Source organism: Ranitomeya variabilis, chromosome 2 (genome assembly GCF_051348905.1).
Source record: "Ranitomeya variabilis isolate aRanVar5 chromosome 2, aRanVar5.hap1, whole genome shotgun sequence".
Taxonomy (NCBI): Eukaryota; Metazoa; Chordata; class Amphibia; order Anura; family Dendrobatidae; genus Ranitomeya; species Ranitomeya variabilis.
Window position 1 is genome coordinate 142,645,363 of NC_135233.1, and position 24,787 is coordinate 142,670,149.

At 42.7% G+C, this 24,787-nt stretch overlaps 1 protein-coding gene across 1 annotated transcript in view; it reads right to left on the reverse strand.

The window, feature by feature from the left end:
* Positions 1 to 24,787, reverse strand: part of VIT (vitrin) — a 317,697-nt gene that overhangs the window by 107,903 nt on the left and 185,007 nt on the right. The window contains exon 2 of the mRNA XM_077283041.1: positions 1,322 to 1,372. Coding sequence (XP_077139156.1) covers positions 1,322 to 1,355 — 34 coding nt within the window. The 5' untranslated portion in view covers positions 1,356 to 1,372. The remainder of the gene's footprint in view (positions 1 to 1,321; positions 1,373 to 24,787) is intronic.

A 24,787-nucleotide genomic window follows, 5' to 3' on the forward strand; every position in this document is an offset into this window, starting at 1 on the left:
GTGGTCTCCTAATTTTTGCCAGAGCTGTAGTTGTGTAAGGGAGAATCCTAAAAGTGTGCAGCGCATGCACTGTGAGAATTCAGAAGTCTGCAGCCACCTATAGTGACTGCAGATTTTTACCTCAATCCTGGACACACTCTTTAATTATAAAATGAAGCCCTGCAGCCAATCCTAACAGAGTGTAATATCCTCACTGTCAGGATTTAGCTCTGCTTGCTGGTTCCAGCAGTCATCACATGGCTGCTTCACTCATATGTGATTTTCATACTTACGCTGTTATGTAACAACGAGCTTCTCTTCTGCTTCTCTCAGTTTTTCACTGAACATTGAATCAGGGGGAGCAGCTGATCAGCACGTGACTAAGGGTACCGTCACACAGTACCATTTTGATCGCTACGACGGTACGATTCGTGACGTTCTAGCGATATCGTTACGATATCGCAGTGTCTGACACGCAGCAGCGATCAGGGATCCTGCTGAGAATCGTACGTCGTAGCAGATCGTGTGGAACTTTCTTTCGTCGCTTGATCACCCGCTGACATCGCTGGATCGTTGTGTGTGACAGCGATCCAGCGATGTGTTCGCTTGTAACCAGGGTAAACATCGGGTAACTAAGCGCAGGGCCGCGCTTAGTAACCCGATGTTTACCGTGGTTACCAGCGTAAACGTAAAAAAACAAACAGTACATACTTACATTCCGGTGTCTGTCCTCCAGCGTCTCAGCTTCTCTCCACTGTGTGAGCGTCTGCCAGCCGGAAAGCGAGCACAGCGGTTGACGTCTGACGTCACCGCTGTGCTTGCCGGCTATGGCGCTTACACAGTGGAGAGAAGCAGAACGCCGGGGACAGACACCGGAATGTAAGTATGTACTGTTTGTTTTTTTTATTACTTTTACGCTGGTAACCACGGTAAACATCGGGTTACTAAGCGCGGCCCTGCGCTTAGTTACCCGATGTTTACCCTGGTTACCGGGGACTTCGGCATCGCTCCAGCGCCGTGATTGCAACGTGTGACAGCAGTCTACGACGCTGGAGCGATATTCATACGATCGCTGCGACGTCACGGATCGTGCCGTCGTAGCGATCAAAATGGTACTGTGTGACAGTACCCTAAGTGTGTAAATCGCATATGTGCTTGGCGGGAGGGGTGCCAAACTGAATTCTTGTCCCGGGTGCCAAAAAACCTAGATAGACCTCTGGTCGTACCCCCACTGATAAGACATTGATGACTTATCTTAAGCATAGGTCATCAATGTTAAAGTCTTGGATGACCCCTTTAAGCATATCTTTGAACTGAGTTCTGAGTTTTTTCAAACACTTACCCAACAGAACAGCCGTAATCTTCTCCTTCATCATAGGAAAGAGGGAAATAGCTGAAAAGTAACCAAAGAAACATTGTTTTATATTCCGATAAAATGTAGAATCTCATATATTTTACATTTCATAATATCGAGCAAATGGCCAGGCATAATAGATTGTAGAACACAGAAGAGGACATTAGTGGTCATGTCTTCGTCTGGAAAGCTGCTCCACTTTTCTGATATTTACATGTTCTCTGTTCGTTCATGTGAATTTCCCGCAGCCCAGAAATATAACTGACAGGTTAAGTGGTTGCATGGAAAATGAGTTCCTGTATGTGGTGGGGAAATTAGACTGTAAGCTCCTTTGAGTTCCTTTTACCCGTGAGTATGAATGCATTCTCTGTAGAACACTGCAAAACATGTCGGTGCTACGAAAATATAGGATGGACACAAATGCTCCCCTTCATAGTAATTATGTTGGATATGAATTATTTGCACAGTAAACACTGGGGAGGACAGTACTTGGTCTTAGCAGTCTTTATGGTTTTTGTAACTTACTATAACTTTTGGATCTATGCCAAAATTGTAGTTTATCTACCGGGTCTAACTTTTCATGCACCTGGTATGTACATGCTTAGACCTAGAGGTTGAAGTGTGTGGTTTTGGTTTTATGTGAGTAAAGTTTAATAATTTTAGAATTAAATGTTGTGGAACTGTGAGATATATTTAGTAATTGTATGGTCTTATGGTTTTTAAGATTGCTGCTATTCGTCAGTGAATAATAAAAAAGAAATTATATCAAGAGGCTGAAAATCGGTATAACTAAGTGAAAAGTTTGCAGGATATATTTTCCAACTATATGGTAAATGCATTTATCAATTATCCAAATAATAAATAGATATAAATGTGTGATCACTGGACACATTCCTGAATCCCCCATTGTTTGACGAGTTCAATAGATCAATTTATCACTGTTATTTTGCATTGAAAAGGATATCGCACAGTGACAAGAGAGCCAGTACTCAGCATATGTCAGAATTGACAACCGACACATGCTCAGTAGAGCTGGGACTAGCCCAGCCCTTGAAAAGGACATCACTGAACATTGGGCCACTTGTGCACGCTCATTACTAGACTGAGGATCCAGGCTGTTCGAGCGCCATGCTCGAGTGCCCACCCTGCATGTTTGTCACTTGTTAGGCAGCCAATGAACATGCAGGGATTCCCCGCCTTACACGGTAATGCCATAGTCATGTTGGATACTGGTACTACTGTGGTTGGCTGGCCTCATCGGGTCATTGTGTCTTATATAAGATTGGTGACATGATGCTCGGCATACTGTGTTCAGAAAGCAGTTCACGGAGAGTTGTTATAGGAGGGAGAGTGTATTTTAGAGCAGGGATATAGTCAGGGTTTATTATTGCTATTGCAGTACTTGTATACTGCTTCTGCAGCATTAAAACAACAGTCCTTGTCAGGGGTAAATATTTTGCTTTCAGTAGTAAAAGTGATGTTACCTCCATTCAGTGGAGGAATAGTTTTGGATTAGCAAAATCTAGGAAGGATTTCATATTGCAGAACTTGTATACCGCTGCTGCTCCACTGTTAAAACAACAGTCCTTGTCAGGGCCAAATATTTTCCTTTCTGTAGTAAAACCTCTGTTACCTGCATTCAGTGAAGGGATAGTTTTGGATTAAAGGCATCTGCGCAGGGTTTAATATTGCTTATGAAAAAGTACTGGGAACACTACAGAGTAATGTACAGGATCCCTAGCCACATACTTAGTAAAGCACAGAAGACATGAGAAAAAAGAAGTGTGTAAACATGGCAAGTATGACCATTATAAATAAAATAAGTAAATTTATTGTAATACAGATAAACAAGCAAGACAAAAAAACAAACATTTAAGAACAATTAAAAAGCCATAAGGGCTAAGGTAAATACCAGCTGGAAGACCAAATAAACCATTTTATTGATTCGGGCCTCTCGCCTTGCACATTTCAAGAGGGACATGAGATGCTTGTGTGTAGTTATGCCCAAATATTTGAGCAGCCTCAGTCATGAAAAGATGACGGTGGAGAACAGCAATTACTGTCTCAAGAGGTAGATGATAGTGAGGCACAGTTGCCAACAAGGGATGTCGTTAAGTCAACAAGTCAGGAGGACCAGATTGCGAAAGTGGAAGACGAGGTGGTGGATGATGAAGTCATTGACCCAACCTGGGAAGGTGCTATGCAGAGCAAGACCAGGAGAGCAGAGGGGGAGGGATCTGCAGCACTGCAACAAGCAGAAAGAAGCAGTGGGGTGGCCAGAGCGAAAAGGCTGTTCCCCAGAGCACCTGCGTGCGTCAATTTCCCAGGCTAAGGGTTAGGTATTCCCCACTCTGGCGCTTTTAAAGAAAGTACGGTCATTTTCAAACTGTGCCATGCCAAGATCAGCAGGGGCCTGACCACTACTAACTTGACCATCACCAGCATACTCAGGTGTATGTCATCAAAGCACCCAAAACGTCTGGGTCCACAATTAGTGTCAGAGAGTGACACCACTGTTTCTTCCACTGTGCTACGTTCTTGCAAATCTCCTGTCCAGAACACAGGTGCAGATACCTCCCACCCTGCACCTGTTTTTGCACATTTGCAAACACCATCAGCAACCACATCCAATTCCTTGTCCCAGCGAAGATTCCATCTGTCTCTACCCCAGGCCTTGGAATGCAAGAGAAAATACCCAGGAACCCGCCCAAACACTAATTGGCCACATTTCCAGATTGCTTGCCCTAGATATGTTGTGCCCACTGAGTCTTTCCACAACCTCATGGTGGTGGCTGTTCCTTGGTACTCTGTCTTACACCAGCATATGTCCCATAGCATCAGCTGTGTCCTGACCAAAGCAGTTACTGTGTAGGTCCACTTAATGACTGACACTTGGACAAATGATTGTGGCCAGGGACACTACACTTCCCCGGTGGAACACTGGCTGAGCCCCGGGATGGCAGTCATTCCCTTGGTTGGCTTACGTGCTACTGACACCAAGGATTGAGTTTAGCCAGAGGTGAAATCCAAAAAATGTGGTTATTAGCGTATTGGACTAAAATGTAACCTTTATTAAAATCCATAGATAATAAATACACTCTACAAAGAAAAACAAATGTGCAAAGTGCATAGGACAAACAACTATAAAGACTTTATGGATTGCATGTGACTCTATGGGGCACTCATGGATGGACCCCTATATTTTCAATAGTCTGATCCTGTATTTCTTCACCAGTCCACAACCCTTTATTTTGTTGGTATAGGGTCTGTGTATCTGCTCTCTATAGATCAGCCTTGTTGGACTGACCCAGTGCTGTAGTCATGCCCGATCAGTCCATACTCCATATAAATCAATTGGTCAAAAAAACACCCACTCCACATTTCATCAAATCACGGGTATTTTAAATCCGGAACATATGTCATTCAGTGGGTGTGACCCTTAACAAGGACCTCATTCAACCTATTAGGCCTGGATGTTTTCCACATGTAAAGTCCTCTTCCGAGACCATATGTCCAAGGGAACCAATATGCAACATAATAAGAGGATTACAATATCAACAGCGTTAATCCGCAGGTGGTGTTGCTTATTAATGCAGCCCCTAGTTCTATCAGTGCATATTATTTATGAGGCATACATCTCCCACCTTATTCTTAGGAGTTCAAGGGGTTTAACACAGCACGTATGATAGGCATATCAAACATATTGGAAAGATCTCACCCGCATGGATATTGTCACCAACACAACCTGGAATCCAGCTTTAGCGGTAGATACTTCCTCCCCCACTCCCGACGCGTTTCGCTGAGCTCATAAGGGGATGCTTTGGGGTTACAGGAATCATGCCAGCAGCAAAAGTCTCAAATTCTTTAAAAAGTTACATGGTTGTTTCAAAATTCATCAAACTAAATACTCCGACAGAAGCCTTACTCTAGACAGGGAATGGAGTGAGTCGCACCCAAAAATGCGACATATGGTAAAATTCACAGTTCATGAATCTGTCTAAAACAGCTGGATAAGCAAAGTTGTTGAGGGAAAAGCAAAAAAAAGCACTTTCTTCTAGATGCTAGCTGTATCTCCTACATGGCATGTGGAAGAAAGAGAAGGTGCTCTGGTCAGATGAGAACAAAGTTGAACTTTTTAGGTAAAATGCAATGTGTTGCTGAAAACTAACACCGCTCATCATACTGGAAACACTATCCCCACCGTGTAACATGGTGGTGGCAACATCATGATGTGGGAACACTTTTCTTCCGTAGGGACAGGGAAGCTGGTCAGAGTTGATGGGAAGATGGATGGCACTATATAGAAGACAATCCTGGAGGAAAACCTACTGGAGGCTGCAAAAGACTGGACACTGGGTGGTTGGTTTACCTCCTAGCAAAACAATGATCCTAAACATTCTGCCAGAGCTATAACAGAATTGTGTAGGGTAAAGTATATTCATGTGCTTGAATAGCCCAGTCACAATCCAGACCTAAATCCCATTGAGAATCTGTGGCAAGATTTTAAAATTACTGTTCACAGATGCCTTCATCCAAATTCACTGAGCTAGAGCTAGTTTGCAAAGAAGAATGACTAAAAGCATCAGCCTCTAGAAGTGCAAAGTTGGAAGAGACAGACCCCAAAAGACTTGCATTAGTAATTGGTCTTATAGAGTATTAACTCAGGGGAAGGGGGGGGATATGCAAATGCAAATCACAGTTTTCAGATGTATAGTTTTAAAATATTTAGAAAACTGTATATAATTTCCCTTAGGCTACTTTCACACTAGCGTCGGGAACAACACGTCGCTGTGCGTCGGGCCGACGTTCCCGACGCTAGCATGGTCTCCGCCGCACAACGGGGGCAGCGGATGCATTTTTCCCACGCATCCGCTGCCCCATTGTGAGGTGCGGGGAAGTGCGGGGAGGTGGGGGCGGAGTTCCGGCCGCGCATGCGCGTTCGGAAAAAGCGGACCGCCGGGAGCAAAAAACGTTACATGTAACGTTTTTTTCTCCCGACAGTCCGCTACCACACGCCCAAGCGTCGCAAAACGGACGCAACGTTTGGCAATGCGTCGCAAATGCGTCGCTAATGTTAGTCTATGACGAAAAAACGTATCCAGCAAGAACTTTTGCTGGATGCGTATTTTCGGCAAAACGACGCATTTGCGACGTATTGCAGTTAACGCTAGTGTGAAAGTAGCCTTACACGTCACAAATATTTGCTACTTAGTGATTGGTATATCATATAAAATCCCAATAAAAAAAATTTACGTTTGTGAGTATAACATTAAAAAATGTGAAAAAGTTTATGGGGTATGAATACTTTTTCAAGGCACTGTATCTATATATAAATTAATATTAATTAGTTGACAGAAAGTAGAAAAGTCAAGAATTTAACATGTATTTTTGAAAGTTGTGTTCCTTTTCATTGCGTTAAGGGCACAAGTAATGTTTACATTTCCAAGATGACATAGAGGGGTTACTAGAATGCTAACATTTCAGTAGTACACTGCATCATCCAGTACAGTAGAATAATCTATGGTTTTGTCCTGTGTCTGTTTATAGTACAGTAAATCCACACCGGAAATACCAGAGGAAAACTTATACTTATTTTATATAACAGCTATTTTTCATTGCATAAGGATATAGTGTGAGGTTCCCACAAAAATGTCGTCTAAACTATGGTTTACTTTAGACTGAGAGTAACCCATTCATTATATCCTGTATCATGCCATTTCACAGCGTGGTCGGTAATTAAAAATACACATTGAGGTGTATTCTGAGAAACGGCAGATACTCAGACATCATAAATACAGTGTGGTATTTTGGGATACCATGAAAATACAGATTTAATGAACCGAAGTCATGCATATGTAATGATACAGGAAGCACTTGATAGTTAGTTACGTGAAGTAAATCCCACAGATCGAGAAGCCTCGTCATGTATCTATTGTGAAGTGTACAGATTGCGCATAAGTGTATAGGAATCCGACCTATTCTCTTTTTATACCTGCAAGGCTCTGCCAGATTGGGATGGATTTGCTCTGTAAATGTTGAGTGTAACTTGCCCAGAATGTGTCTTCCTTTGAATGACCCATCATTTATGTAACCTATTCTGTGTAGATATATCTAGCATGTAAATACACAGGAAAGAAAATCACACCTGCCCTACTATGCCAAAAGCCCTCAAAGCCCTTCAGGCAAACTTGGCATAGTGCCCTGGTAGCCATACATGGTGGTAAACTGTAACCAGGGCCGGCGTCAACACCCGGCCTAGCCGGGCAATTGCCGGGGCCCTGACGAGACAGGGGGGCCCACTCACACAGTCATAGAGCCATCTGGCTGCTTTAACCCTTTCTACCCTTTCAATTTGCGCTGGCACAAGCATCTTCTCACTGTCAGTGCAGGGCCAGGCACACATAGGGGTTAATTAAGGACACAGCCAGCGTGACATTGTGGGCGGAGAGTTCTCCTGCTCTGAATCTCCTGGCTGTGTGCACTGCTAAACTTATCAAGGAGACCGAGCTCCTACCAGCACCTGAGTGAGTGCAATGCTATATCGCTGTATGTTCTGACAGTCTGGGACTGGGTGACCTGGGGCGGCCATGGGCTGGGCGGCTGCAGCTGATATATATATATATACTACAGCAGCCTCCCAGCCCAGGCCCCCAGCACAGCCTGTATAGATACAGTGTATATAATATATATACAGGACAGGTGCTGGGGGCCTGGGCTGGGCAGCTGTTGAAGTATATACACTGCACAGTACCTCTCCCCTGTATATATACACTGTACAGTACCACTCCTGTCCTGTATATATACACTGCATAGCACCACTCCTCCTGTATATATACACTGCACAGTACCACTCCTCCTGTCCTGTATATATACACTGCACATTACCATATCTCCTGTCCTGTATATATACACTGCACAGTACCACTCCTCCTGTCCTGTATATATACACTGCACAGTACCTCTCCTCCTGTATATATACACTGCACAGTACCACTCCTCCTGTATATATACACTGCATAGCACCACTCCTCCTGTATATATACACTGTACAGTACCACTCCTCCTGTATATATACACTGCACAGTACCACTCCTCCTGTATATATACACTGCATAGCACCACTCCTCCTGTATATATACACTGTACAGTACCACTCCTCCTGTATATATACACTGCACAGTACCTCTCCTCCTGTATATATACACTGCACAGTACCACTCCTCCTGTATATATACACTGCACAGTACCACTCCCCTGTATATATACACTGCACAGTACCACTCCTCCTGTATATATACACTGCATAGCACCACTCCTCCTGTATATATACACTGCACAGTACCACTCCTCCTGTCCTGTATATAGACACTGCACAGTACCACTCCTCCTGTATATATACACCGCACAGTACCACTCCTCCTGTATATATACACTGCACAGTACCACTCCTCCTGTATATATACACTGCACAGTACCACTCCCCTCTATATATACACCGCACAGTACCTCTCCTCCTGTGTATATATACACTGTACAGTACCTCTCCCCTGTATATATACACTGCACAGTACCGCTCCTCCTGTATATATACACTGCACAGTACCTCTCCCCTGTATATATACACTGCACAGTACCTCTCCTCCTGTATATATACACTGCACAGTACCACTCCTCCTGTATATATACACTGCACAGTACCTCTCCCCTGTATATATACACTGCAGAATTTACAATAGCTATCACTCATGTAAGAAGTGAAATCTGGCATTGTACTATACCTATATTTCTCCGCTGTATCTGGGCATCATGAATCGTGATATATTTTAAAGGGGGGGGGGGGCCCACTGAGACTCTTTCGCCCGGGGCCCTCAAAAACCTGGAGCCGGCCCTGACTGTAACATACATTCAGATAGTGGTAGATGTCTTTGTTTATTCTGGCCTTAAGACCTGATTACTGATGGTTCTATGGAACTGACCTATCATCATAGAACGCAATGGTAATTGAAAATCAGTTTAGTAAAGCTCCTGAAGTCCAGAAGTAAATTTGTTCTTAAAATTCAGTATTTTCTGGGTTTTTTCTATTCGCATAATCAAAAATTGTCCCATCTCCATTGAAAACGGAAAAACTTAATGATCGTGGGTCTGATTTCTGGGACCCCAGTGAATGGGGCTCTGGATTCCAGGAACCAGGCTACGTAGAGCCTCTTGAGTGGAGCAAAGGTACCCATGCTGGACCTCTGCTCCATTTAATGTCTGTAGGACTTCTGTGGATAGCTGAATAGAGTGCTCCGATATTTTTGGCAGTCTCATAGACAATGAACGGAGCTGATATCGAACATGGGTAACTCTGTTCCACTGAAGATGGGTGTCACATCTTCATAGGGAACTAGTCCTGCAATGTCTACTTCTGTCACCAGGCGCTGTTATATTAATTCTGTGAGCAGTGCTAGTGATGGAGATGTCAGAATCTAAACCTCTGGGAGGCACAGGCTGTGTCCAGCCACTAAGATTAGGGTGGCTGGGACCAGTAGTACAGTCCAAACTGGCATTATGGGTATGTGTGCTGTCCACCTGAAGTAATCATTTCCCTGCTTCACCCAGTTGGAGTTGCCAGATGTAGCCTTGTTTTCTTTTGGTTCATACCTGTGTGCTTAGCTCCTATCTTGTGTTTTTGTTTCTTGTTTTAGACCACTTCTGCAGCCTGCACCACTGGCCAGCAGCTTGCTCCATGACCCCTACCCTGGGGCCCCTGTGTAAGTCCAGATCCCTGAATAGGGGTTAAAGCATGAATGCCAGGATATCCCCTCAGATCTGGTAAACAGACTGGATTTCCATAAGTCTATCCGTGGTAGCCATTTTTTGAGCTGCCAGTTGATCACTGACAGAGCCACATTATAACCAGACTCTGCAGGCCAGAATTTTCAGGAGCCAGATCAAGGGATTGTTGGGGTTCCCAACAGTCGGACCTCCAACAAATAATAAGTTATCCCCTATCCATGCTTAAAAGCTTTTGGGAATAATCATTTAATAAAACTGTCTAGTACTTTTGGGGCCACACCAACTCTAAATTGGCCATACTCATTTTTTAAAAACTTTTTTGTGAGCTCAAGTTGAAAAGTAAAATGTGTACACGATATCGATACTACTCTTATGATTTAAATCGGAGACATCTGCAGCATGTGGCTTTATCACAGAATCCCCACAGGCAATTATTACAAGTAAAAAAGTTAGCTAATAATCATAGATAAGGAATATAATCTCATTTCAGGGTATGTGATATGTAGTATTAAAATGGAATAATGCCAGTACATTAATTCAGTCATTTTTACTATATGTCTATTAAGTATTAAGGTGTCAATCTTTCATTCTGTGTAACTATGCTGCGTCTCAAAAGCTTCAAACATCAAAGTATCTACTAAGGGAGCATGGGTGTGCCCACATTGCCCTGTCTCTAAGGTTCTAGAACATATGTCTAATTTATCTAGTAAATGATACTTTATTATCTTCAGGAATGTTGGCTTGAAAAATCCATACTAATCATTGCTGAATTTCAAAGCCATACTGTAGATGTAGTGAACTGAATTAATTTATAGAAAAAAAAATAAAATTAATGACATATTATAAGACTTTATTCTATGACAGTAATGAAGTCAAGAATTTACTTGGTGCCAACTCTTAACTGTTTAGACATGAAAAATCTGGATAACTACATGCATTAGAGCATACATGTCAAGCTGTGGCCCTTAGGGTGATTATATTTAGCCCGTGATTCTGGCACTGCACCCAGTACTTTTTACTGTATGTGGGGCCATTATTCTTTATGGAAGACTATATGGGGCCCATTATACTGTATAGAGGACTATGTCATGTGGGGCCCATTGTTTTGTATGGAAGAATATGTGGGGAAATTCTTCTGTATGGAGGACTATGTGGGGTATACTATACTGTGTGAATGACAATGTGGGGCCCATTATACAGTACTAGATGGTGGCCCGATTCTAACGCATCGGGTATTCTAGAATATGCATGTCCACGTAGTATATTGCCCAGTTACGTAGTATATTGCCCAGTCACGTAGTATATTGCCCAGCCACGTAGTATATTGCCCAGCCATGTAGTATATTGGCCAGCGACGTAGTATATTGCTCAGCGCTGTAGTATATTGCCCAGTTACGTAGTATATTGCCCAGTTACGTAGTATATTGCCCAGTCACGTAGTATATTGCCCAGCCATGTAGTATATTGGCCAGCGACGTAGTATATTGCCCAGTGATGTAGTATATTGCCCAGTTACGTAGTATATTGCCCAGTTACGTAGTATATTGCCCAGTCACGTAGTATATTGTCCAGCGACGTAGTATATTGCCCAGTCACGTAGTATATTGCCCAGTTACGTAGTATATTGCCCAGCCACGTAGTATATTGCCCAGCCACGTAGTATATTGCCCAGTCACGCAGTATATTGCCCAGTCACGTAGTATATTGCCGAGCCACGTAGTATATTGCTCAGCGCTGTAGTATATTGCCCAGTTACGTAGTATATTGCCCAGCGACGTAGTATATTGCCCAGTCACGTAGTATATTGCCCAGTTACGTAGTATATTGCTCAGTGACGTAGTATACAGCACAGAGCCACGTAGTATATTGCCCAGGGATGTAGTATATTGCCCAGGGACGTAGTATATTGCCCAGTTACGTAGTATATTGCCCAGTGACGTAGTATACAGCACAGAGCCACGTAGTATATTGCACAGCGAAGTAGTATAGAGCACAGAGCCACGTAGTATATTGTCCTGCCACGTTTGTCACAGGTTAAAAAATAAAAAAATAAACATATACTCACCTTTCCGAGGGCCCCTTGTAGTCCATGGCAGCTTCCGGTCCCAGGGTTGGTCTGAGCGCAGGTCCTGTGATGACGTCACGGTCACATGACCGTGTAGCGGTCACATGACCGTGACGTCACGTCAGGTCCTTGCCGCGCAGGCGCGCAGGACTTGTGATGACGTCGCGGTCACATGACCGTGACGTCATGGCAGGTCCTGCTGCCATACCATCTTTGCCACCACAAGCTGCAACGGAAGATGGCGGGTTACAGAGGGTGAGTATAGCAGTTTTTTTTTTTTTATTTATTATTTTTAACATTACATTTTGTACTATTGATGCCGCATAGGCAGCGTCAATAGTACAAAGTTGGGGACACACAGGGTTAATAGCGGCGGTAACGGAGTGCGTTACTCGTGGCATAACGCGGTCCGTTACCGCCGGCATTAACCCTGTGTGAGCGGTGTTTGCGGGCGCCGGGCAGTAAGTGCGGGGAGTAAGGAGCGGCCATTTTTTTCTGGACTGTGCGCGTCGCTGATTGGTCGCGGCAGCCATGACAGGCAGCTGCCGAGACCAATCAGCGAACGAATAACCGTGACAGAAGGACAGAAAGACGGAAGTACCCTTAGGCAATTATATAGTAGATGGAGGACTATGGGTGGGTCATTTTTATGTGTCAGTGACTATGTGGGTCACATTATTCTTTATGGAGGACTATGTGGGGTTCATTATTCTGCATAGAAGACTACGTGGAGCCATAATACTGTATCCAGGACTATGTGGGGCTCATTATACTATATGAAGGACTATGTGGGGCACACTATTCTGTATAGAGGACTGTGTAGGACCCATTATACTGTATGGAAGATTATGTGGGGCCCACTATACTGTATGGAGGACTGTGTTGGGCACATTATAATGTATGGAGGGCTATTTGGGGATCACAGTTGGGGCATCAAAAAGTGTTGGCATCACAATACTTTGCCAGGGTGTTGAAGGGGGCTAGAGTAGGGTCATCATTCATGTGGAAGGTATCATGGAGGAATTCACTGTGGGGATATCATATTGTATTTGGGGATCACTTTTGTTGGTGTCATACTTTTTGGGGGCAATGAAAGGGGAATCTAGGGCAATAGGAGGAAAATTACTTTGTAAGGGCTAAAAAGTTGTAAGATATACTTTTCTATGATCCCACCGAATATTAAAGGTTTTTTTTGGGTTCTGGCAATAAGAAATTGTGCTACGACGCTCCTTAATTTCTATATCCAATGCTCCGGTCATGTGTGATCTGACGTTTAAGATCTATTAAATAACATGTATTTTGTTTGTGGAACAACCCTTTTAAGTTTGTTTGCATATGGAAAGGTTCATGGTTTATATTTGATGATAAGGAAAAACTTCCTCTATTGTACACATTTTTTTAATAAATATCAAGGTTGGCCTGTGACTTTCTCTAAGGTTTTGATTTTGGCCCTCTGTAAATTTGAGTTTGACATCCCTGCAGTAGAGGGACAAGGTAGGCTGAAGCTGATGATTTGGGCCTGTAAACTGTTAACTCAAGTGTAGTGTTGAGCATTCCGATACTGCAAGTATCGGGTATCGGCCGATACTTGCTGTATCGGAATTTCCGATACCGAGATCCGATATTTTTGTGATATCGGGTATCGGGTATCGCAACAACATTAATGTAATAATGTGTAAAAAAGAGAATTAAAATAAAAAATATCGCTATACTCACCTGTCCGACGCAGCCGGGACCTCAGCGAGGGAACCGGCAGCGTTGTTTGTTTAAATTTCACGCTTTTACTTGGTTACGTGAAGTCCCGGCTTGTGATTGGTCAGGGCGGCCATGTTGCCAGGACGCGGACCAATCACAGCAAGCCGTGACGAAATTACGTCACGGCTTGCTGTGATTGGTCCGCGTCCCGGCAACATGGCCGCCATTAACCAATCACAAGCCGTGACGTCACGGGAGGCTGGACATGCGCGTATTTTGAAAAGCGCGCGTGTCCAGCCTCCAGTGACGTCCCGGCAACATGGCCGCCATTAACCAATCACAAGCCGGGACGTCACGGGAGGCTGGACATGCGCGTATTTTGAAAAGCGCGCGTGTTCAGCCTCCAGTGACGTCCCGGCAACATGGCCGCCATTAACCAATCACAAGCCGGGACGTCACGGGAGGCTGGGCATGCGCGTATTTTGAAAAGCGCGCGTGTCCAGCCTCCAGTGACATCCCGGCAACATGGCCGCCATTAACCAATCACAAGCCGGGACGTCACGGGAGGCTGGACATGCGCGTATTTTGAAAAGCGCGCGTGTCCAGCCTCCCGTGACGTCACGGCTTGTGATTGGTTAATGGCGGCCATGTTGCCGGGACGCGGACCAATCACAGCAAGCCGTGACGTAATTTCGTCACGGCTTGCTGTGATTGGTCCGCGTCCCGGCAACATGGCGCCGTGACCAATCATAAGCCGGGACGTCACTGGAGGCTGGACACGCGCGCTTTTCAAAATACGCGCATGTCCAGCCTCCCGTGACGTCACGGCTTGTGATTGGTTAATGGCGGCCATGTTGCCGGGACGCGGACCAATCACAGCAAGCCGTGACGTAATTTCGTCACGGCTTGCTGTGATTGGTCCGCGTCCCGGCAACATGGCCGCCCTGACCAATCACAAGCCGGGACCTCACGTAACCAAGTAAAAGCGCGAATTTTAAACAAACAACGCTGCCGGTTCCCTCGCTGAGGTCCCGGCTGCGTCGGACAGGTGAGTATAGCGATATTTTTTATTTTAATTCTTTCTTTTACACATTAATATGGTTCCCAGGGCCTGAAGGAGAGTTTCCTCTCCTTCAGACCCTGGGAACCATCAGGAATACCGTCCGATACCTGAGTCCCATTGACTTGTATTGGTATCGGGTATCGGTATCGGATTGGATCCGATACTTTGCCGGTATCGGCCGATATTTTCCGATACCGATACTTTCAAGTATCGGACGGTATCGCTCAACACTACTCAAGTGTTAAATAAATCTCAAGGCGTGGAGCACATAAAAAATTGTATAAAGGGGGAAATAATATCACCACCAATGTGCACCAATGGGAAGTGTAACGGACAAATTGGAATAACACCTGAAAACATGAAGAAAAAAACCTGAAACAGGTGACCCCCTGACGAAGGCAGATGCTAAAACGCGCGTCGGGGCTTGGCACATCCCAGGGACGTTCACTCCACATAGCAGGTAAATACCAGGTGCCTTTGGCCCCCATTCAATTTAGTTTTTTGCCTGCTTGGTGTTCTATACTTTACTGGTTACCATGTTCCTTATGTTATATATTGGCTGTATTTAACGCCAGCATTTAGCGCCAGTATCCAGCGTTAGCAATTCTATTTGGTCCTTTTTCGCCACCAATCAATCTATTTTGCACATGCACTTTATAATATTGATTTGGTATATCTGCTATTTATACCTATATGGCTTACATACACAGGTATGCACATATATGTTGAACCTCCACTGTGGTTATATATTTAATTTATTCTCAGTGCTATTTATATGTCCCTGGTGTTGTGCTTTTTATGGTATTTTTTCCACCGTTCCACTATATCATATATTTTAATAAATATTGTTATTTATACTTTATCTTGGACTTTGTTTCGGGTTTTTTTTCTTCATGTTTTTAACTCAAGTGTGTATAAAGGAAATTAAATAGTAAAATACTACTATTTATTAAAAAATCATTAAAATTCACCCCTTCTTCAGTGGCAGCCTAAGTTATCTCCTTTGTATCTCAACTCTAAAATCACTGTGCTCAAAGGGTTATCAGTTCTTGCCCCAGAGGAGTCTATGACTGTACCATAAAGTGTTTTTTATTGGATATCACTTCATGAGCCTTTAAGGTGACTTGGCCAAAATCTATTTCCACCTCCCTAAATCTCTTACATAGAGGTCCCTGAGTGTGTGCAGTTGTCTTTCTGCTGTAGACACCTTTAGATGTAATTCTGCCGCGACTTGTGCTCACCAGACCCCTTTAATTTCTTGATGAAAAAAACAGATGGCTTTACAAAAATAAAGTCTTGTTTACTGACATTAGAACTTATATACAAACGGTAGCAGGAACAGTGCTTGACTTTTTCTTCTGCACAACACAGAGGCACATCAACAGCGGCACATTACTTGCGAGAAATGTTACAGGTGCAACACAGGATACTCCATTTTCCTACGGTAGATTGCTTGTTGAATACCTTGCTCCTTTGCTGATCAATCACTTACACACACACACGTACCCCACAGTGATGATATTTCTCCTTTGAGGGTACCCTTCTTTTTCTCCAGCTCACTATAAACTGACTATAAAACCAGTAACTCACACACCAGTCTCCATTACTCCTCCCCAACTATGGGTCGGTTCTACAGTTAACCCTGTCACTACTAACAGAAACTGCAGCCACCAATAGGATAAAATATGCAATATAATACAATTTGCAAACAATACAACAACACGGGTCTTCAGAATGGTGTTATGCCATCTTCACCACCTTTACACCCTCCTTCTTTATTGATGATTGCCATCCGTGGCAATCCAGGACCTATAACTAAAAGGTTAAATCACACACTATAAAACACTCAAGACTGAAATCTTGCTGTCTTAAGACATTTTTTTTCTCATTTGCCTGCATTCTTAAGGCCCCGTCTCACATAGCGAGATCGCTAGCGAGATCGCTGCTGAGTCACAAGTTTTGTGACGCAACAGCGACCTCCATAGCGATCTCGCTATGTGTGACACGTACCAGCGATCAGGCCCCTGCTGCGAGATCGCTGGTCGTGTCGGAATGGCCTGGACCTTTTTTTGGTCGTTGAGGCCCCGCTGACATCGCTGAATCGGTGTGTGTGACACCGATCCAGCGATGTCTTCACTGGTAACCAGGGTAAACATCGGGTTACTAAGCGCAGGGCCGCGCTTAGTAACCCGATGTTTACCCTGGTTACCAGCGTAAATGTAAAAAAAAAACAAACAGTACATACTCGCCTTCTGATGTCCGTCAGGTCCCTTGCCGTCTGCTTCCTGCTCTCACTGACTGCCGGCCGTACAGTGAGAAGTGAGAGCACAGCAGTGACGTCACCGCTGCGCTCTGCTCTCGCTGTACGGCGGCACACAGTCAGAGAGCAGGAAGCAGACGGCAAGGGACCTGGACACCGAAAGGCGAGTATGTACTGTTTGTTTTTTTTGGTAACCAGGGTAAACATCGGGTTACTAAGCGCGGCCCTGCGCTTAGTAACCCGATGTTTACCCTGGTTACCCGGGTGCTGCAGGGGGACTTCGGCATCGTTGAAGACAGTTTCAACGATGCCGAAGTCGTTCCCCTGATCGTTGGTCGCTGGGGAGAGCGGTCTGTGTGACAGCTCCCCAGCGACCACATAGCGACTTACCAACGATCACGGCCAGGTCGTATCGCTGGTCGTGATCGTTGGTAAATCGCTTAGTGAGACGGGGCCTTTAGTGACCCCGGAAGAACAGGTAATACTGTCAAACACAATGTCCATAGTCCTTATAACACCACTGGATCCGGTCCTACAAAGTAAAGACCATGGAAAACGCAAAATAGTCCATAAAAATGACATTTCCTTTTTTTTACAAAGGGCTTCAGACCCTGCTGTCTGCCCTGGTGCCTGAAACTCAGCAGAAAAAGGCGCAACTTTGTAGCAAGACAAAAATAAAAGTCCAACCTATCCGGCTATATTCGACCTATGTTCGGACACAAGGATACATGAACAGTCCTCCAACCAGGCTCTTCCACCTCAACTCTTTTTCTTCCTGAGATACGGCTGGTCTCCAGCCTTCTTATAGAGGACCTCCTGAACTTGACCCCAGAACCTGGCCTATCAGCCAGCACAGGAACAGCTGTGGAGTGCACTTCTGTTCACATTAACCTCACAGCTTTCCAGAGGGTTTTTACGGGCTGTCTAGAGCTTATCCCATGCTGCCGAGGAAGGTGACCTCCTCCATCTCTCTGTTTGGTCAGGGTACTTGGCCTACCTTGTATCCTCCACTGTCTGGGGTGGACCACCACAACTCATGAACGCAGGGCAATAACTATTCACCTGAATGTGCTGCTGCAGCTGCCCAAATGGTGATCATTACACTGGTCTCCTTCTCTTCCATGGCCCACCCACCTTACTGATGTGCCCCAGCTTGGCAGACCCCATGTTCCTTCACTGTAGCCTTCTTTAACTCTTACAGATTTGGTGCCCCAACTTGCCTGCTATGAGAAAATTGCCACCACTGTAGGTTGCTTGTTGAATAACTTGCACTCTTGCCGATCTCTTACTTCCACACACACACCCAGTGATGATAATTCTCCTCTGAGTGTGTCCTTCCTTTTCTCCAGCTCACTATCAACTAACTATAAAACTAGGAACCCACACACAGCAGTCCCCATTACTCCTCCCCAACTATGGACCAGCCCTACAATTAACCTTGTCACCCCTAACTATCAGGAACTGCAGCCTCCAGGAGGATAAAACATTCAATAAAATACAATTTGCACATAATACAACAATAGGGGTCAAGTCACTTTGATACGGTTTTTAGCATGCTGTCAACTTGGTTTCAATAAAGCTATGTTGTGATATCCATAGTGTCACTGTAGGAGAGGATTATCAGCTTAAGATAGATATAGGGTCACATCCTGGGCCCAAGAGGCACATATTAACATTTGGTCTGCTGGTTGAGACATATTACCCCAAAGATGAATTTGAAAGCAACTGTAGTAGCAAAATGGTATGTTGAGTATGTTTAATACAGTTTGATACGTGGAATACAATTGTTCACTTTTGTTCTTAAAGTGAAATGGCAGCATACTGTACATTTCTGATTTAAGTCAGGATTCCTCCAGCCATGTTCCAAATAAAATAGTAAGTTTCATTCCAACAGAATTAAAAAATATACATCATCAAGTACATCCAAATGTTGCATATTCCTTTCCTATTCTTTTTCCTTTGGAAATTAATATGCAACATTTGGATATTCTGGATAATGTATACCTGTTCATTCTGTTGAAATACAGCTTACTATTTTGTCGATGGTGGGATGGCTTTTATGCTATTTTTGATCAAAAACAGTATTACTAAGAGCCCTGTGTTATTTAAATGCACTTTTGCTTTTTTACTTATTTAGTTACAGCAGAGATTTTGCTCATTTTGTTTCTTGCAGGTTTTATATGCTTTACGGCCAATGTGAACAAGTGTTTATGTGCTGCATGTATGCCAACCTAAACCAAGCTCCATTTTGTATTTTTTCTTAGTCTGGAACAAGGCTGGATGATTCCTTAACCCATTACTTGCCAAATTAGCAATTTTCATTTTTTTTTTTAATGACAGATTTTTAATGATTTGGGTCCTAATGAATCAGAAACATAATTTGCAAAATTTTTACAAGTACGGATTTTTCAGAAAAGGGCGCCCCAATATTCAATTAAAAATGACAATGACATGATTTCCTATTTTGAAAACATTCATTTTACAAACACAACACAAAAAATTGGACCTAATTATAAAAATTATAAAATCTTAGTTGCTAGAAGCTAGAGATTAGGCGTCCCAAAAAAAGGACATTGGTAGATAATGGGTTAATTCTATCTACATAGTGCCACATCAGGCAGAAGGGGCTTCCTCCGTGCCACACTCAGGTTGAGCTCGTTTCCACATTATATTTGTATATTTCTTATTGGCTTACTGATTTCTGATAGCATAGTGAAAATAACTAGTTTAACATACAAAATCTTGAAAGAAAAGTCAATTTCAGGGAGTAGAGTCCTGATGGATGATGGTGAGAAACACTTGTGTTTGCAGAACTAACGCTACTGTGCGAACGATGCAATAAAACAGCAATACTTGTTAAACTGTTGACTCATAGTCGGACCTGCTTTAGAAACTCTGAGATGAATGAGGTTTCGCCAATTACATATGTGAAGATGTGTTTACAGTTTAGTTTTTTAAGCACAATCCCACTAATTTTCCCACGACAACTATTATTGTGTTTCTGAAAAAAACTCTGCTAATCTCCATACGACCTTTGTTATGAGGTCCAGAGTTACCCCATAAGAAGTTTCACACACAAATGTTCTGATTAGGGTTTGTACATATGGTTGCATAAGAGATCTTTAACGGCACCCAAAGCCTGTTTTGGTCCTATACCGTGGGAGTAGATATAGGGACTGAAGAAGCCTTGACATCTATAAGGGATGCAGAGGCCCTAGTAAATTCGGCACACCTCTTTATCACATAAAAAGACACATATTTTAAATGATTGGACCAAAAATGGATAAAATGCATAACCAAATATGGATTGCACATGGCAAAATATGATTAATAATAATAATCTTTATTTATATAGCGCCAACATATTCCGCAGCGCTTTACAGCTTAAGTTTCAAACACAACAGTCATAAGTAACAACGTTAACAATACAATAATTAAAGCACGATTACTATTACTGTGATATAGTGGCAAACAATACATTGATAAAATCTCAAATGTGCTACATGTTACAAAGATATACCGTACTCCTTTTTCAGACACATAATGATAATGACCAACTATTATAAATGTGCATGAACACGGCCTGGCACTAATTTTGCATTCGACAATAGTGGCTTAAATTTGTTCCATGATGTAAATCCGTTTTCTCTGATTTTACCAATAGATCTATTTTTCTTACTGTATAGGGAATGCTGAGGCCTATTTTCCTTTTTGTAATTTTTAAAATGTAAAATGTGAAAATATAATTTTCTTTCTAATATACAAAGGAAATGTGTCTTCTTTAACTTTAGGCCTTTTAGAGGTTATTTCACCTTCTACTTGCTTAACTGTTCACAATACCAGTGATTTTGACTAGGGATGTCCAAACTTTTACATGCCACCGTATATCCATCAAGCTCAACCAATAGATGGGACAAGGGTATTGAATAAAGGGAAGGGGAATTGGTACAATCATAATGCATGCACCAATCTGCCTTAAAAAGGGCAAAAATGTCCTCCGACTGATGAGGATTTGAACCAAAATTACGTTAATAAATGTATCATATTTTGTGATCCATGAGTTCCAAAACTTTATTTTGACAAAGTGTCCAAAACACATAATACATTTATTTGTGCAATTTACTAAAGATTTTTTTGAATTTAACGTAGTAATTCTCTATCGTTAAAGCTGGCACATACTAGGTAATCAGAGGTCTAAAATGAGTTGGATCAGGCTTGACTTATCAGCATCCTTTTTAATTCATGTGATGTTTTCTCTCTATTACAAAGAACTACTTTATACATCCAAATTCCTGGGCTCCTCCATTTCATCTTATATTTGGTGTTTTTTAAAGACACTGTGCCAGCTCACTTAGCAACGCCTTTTAATCACTAAACAATTTATCTTTGGAAGTGTGAGCCACTAAGGGCGCCAAACTTCATTTTACCACATCATTAATTTTCCTAATATATGCCATTCATTTTGTATGAACCTTTTTCTGAGTGAATGGAGGAATGAGGGAGCATGATTCTTTTTTTCTCCTTCTGACAACTTTCAACATCTTTAATTGAAGGAACATAGTGGTCGCTTCAGTTCACTGAAAAACACCACTTGTCAGAGTCTTCTGTTGCAAATTCTAAACGATGAATAGTAAATGATGAAATACCGTAGCAAAGACATCTTAACGAGAGCTGGTGATCTGTCATGGTGGTTTGTTTTTGCAGCCAGCTAGTGTCTATCTTTTTTTTAGTCCATAGAAGAAGATCGTCTAACAAAAGTTTGAATAATTGTTTTCACCTCTTATGCTAATCAACAAAACTTTGGCATTCAATAGCAGCTTTTTTGGGATTCAACAATAAAAACTAAGCTTAGGAGTAAGATTTAATATCCAGATGTCACAATGGACATCAATGTCCACACCCAAACAAGTATCATACTGTAAAAGCATAGAGCTCAGGTTATTTCCTATGACACTATTTAACATAAATATTAGTAAAAATATAAAGATTTTAAATTATCTTATTCTTGACATAGATAGTTTTTTTTATTTATTGTCTTTAGCTTTTTACCCCCTACCTTTCAAGAGCCATACCTTTTATTTTTTGTTGATGTAGCCATGAAAGGTCATGTTTTTGTGGAATTAGTTGCTTTTTTGAATAGCACTATTTAATTTACTATATACTGTGGAGAAACTAAGTATTTACTTCTCCAAATTTCTAAGTAAATATATTTCTAAAGGTGCTATTGACACGAAATTCTCACCAGATGTTGGCAACCAATCCAATCCAATCCATACAGGCAAAGAAATCAAACTATAGATGTCTTTAAATTAAGATATGTGTAATAATGAGAAATGACACAGGAAAAAGTATTGAACAAAAAAAGAAAGAAAGGTTCAAAACGCAATGGAAAGTCATGACACCAGCTTAAATCTATCAGTAATTAGAATGCAATCCTGCCACAGTGAAAAATAATATCAGCTGATTCAACTGATGGCCTATAAAAAGGTGCCTCACCACCAATGTGCTACACAAGAAACATCTCATGATGGATAAAACCAGTGAGCTGTCTCAAGACCTTTGCAACATTATTGTTGCAAAACATAATGATGACATTAATTACAGAAGAATTTATAAAATACTGAATATTCAAGTAAGCACTTTTGGGGCCATATTCTGGAAATTAAAAGAACATAATTTCGCCATAAAATTTCCCACAAAATTTTAGACAGAGGAGTGAAAATAATTATCAGAAGAGTTGTCCAAAAGCCAAGATCACCTGTGAAGAGCTACAGAAAGACCTGGAATCAGCAGGTACAATTGTTTCATAGAAAATTATAAGTATTTCACTTAGCCTCCATGGCCTGTATGCATGCTCACCACAAAAGATTCCATTGCTGAACAAAAAGCATGTACAAGCTCATTTAAAAGTTGCTCAACAACATTCAGACAAGTCTTTAAAATACTGGAAGAATATAGTCTGGTCAGATGAGACAAAAATTCTTTGGATGCCATAATACACACCATGTTTGGAGGCCAAAAGACACTGCATATCACCCCCAAAACACCATAATAACAGGGAAGTTTGGAGGTGGAACATCATGGTGAGTCTATGCTGCTGGTTCTGATATCGGTCCTTGTCTACAGCACTGCTGCCGATGAGTTAGCTCAGTGGTTTGTGCTGTCAACTCAGCAAAGCCAATCAGATCATTTATTGGCTGCAGCACTATTGATGTGATATCAGCAATGCAGACAATAACAGACATCAGAAGCAGTGGTGGAGACTCGGCTCTGGACCCTGGGAGGGTGATTAAAGAACAGGGTTTTTTTTTAAAGAAACTGCAGCTAGGGAAAGGGTTTTTTTGTGTTTCAGAAAACTTCTGTAATAGATATATTACTGATATATGTCAGAAGAAAGATCACATTGATGTAACACCTGCAGTGACAGCTACTGTATTTGTACAGAAACTACTGCTTCTCCTGAGATTACTCAGACATTAACAGTAGCAGACATTAAGGCCAGGTGCTCAGGATCCCGAACTAACAGCACTTTGGACGCACTTTGTTTGCTGTGTCCACAGCACTGCCTTCTATTGAACGCAAGTAAATCCGCATGTGTTCACTGAACAGTGAGGATTCACCGCATCCATTACATTGTATTGTTGAAATTTCTGTTGCAAAGGCTAGTATCTCTGCAAGAGAAATTGACATGCTGCGGTCATGAGAGAAACGCCACATATCAGTCTCCACGGGTGTTCGCAGGCAACGATACACACATAGTGGACATGGGAATCACACTCACTATGCTGTCAAACCCACAGCAGTTGCTGATAGTGGGCACATACCCTAATGCTTTTTTTTGCCTTTGCACCTTTTTACATAATGGAAGGGGAGGAGTAGCAGATGAAGGTGCTAATTGGCTGAGCAGGTTGGAGAAGAAGGGTTGAACTAGCTGGAGACAGAGAGATGTGAGCGATCCTCCATTACAGACTGATGTCGGTCTGACCCTGGAGAGGACAGAAGCACAGAGATGGTGGTGATGTGAGCAGGTTGCGGGATGCAGTGATGGACAGGAGGCAGAACAAGAGTTAACAGGTTTATTAACAAAGGGATTACTCCACGCAGGGAGGTGATGGGTAAGTGAGTGGCGGTGGTGTATCGTCCTCCTGGCCCCTCTCATCAGTTCCTGGATCACTTTGCCACCTGGCTTCCACACTTTCTCTCCTGTGACACCCCCACCCTTATCATGGGTGATTTCAACATCCCCATTGCTTCTCCCCTCTCCCCATCTGCTTCTCACCTTTTATCTCTAACCTCCTCTTTCGGCCTCTCACAGCATACTAACTCTCCAACACATGAAGATAAAAACTCCCTTGACTTGGTCTTCTCCCAGCTTTACTCAGTGGACGATTTCACAAACTCCCCTCTCCCGCTCTCTGACCACAACCTTCTTTCATTCTCTATCAAGAACTGCCATCCGGCTCAGGTCACCCCCACTTCCACACTTATAGAAACATACAGGCCATTAACACCCAGAAACTTATGAAGAACTTGCAGTCCTCATTGGCCCCAATCTCCTCCATCTCATGTCCTGATTCTGCTCTGAAGCATTAC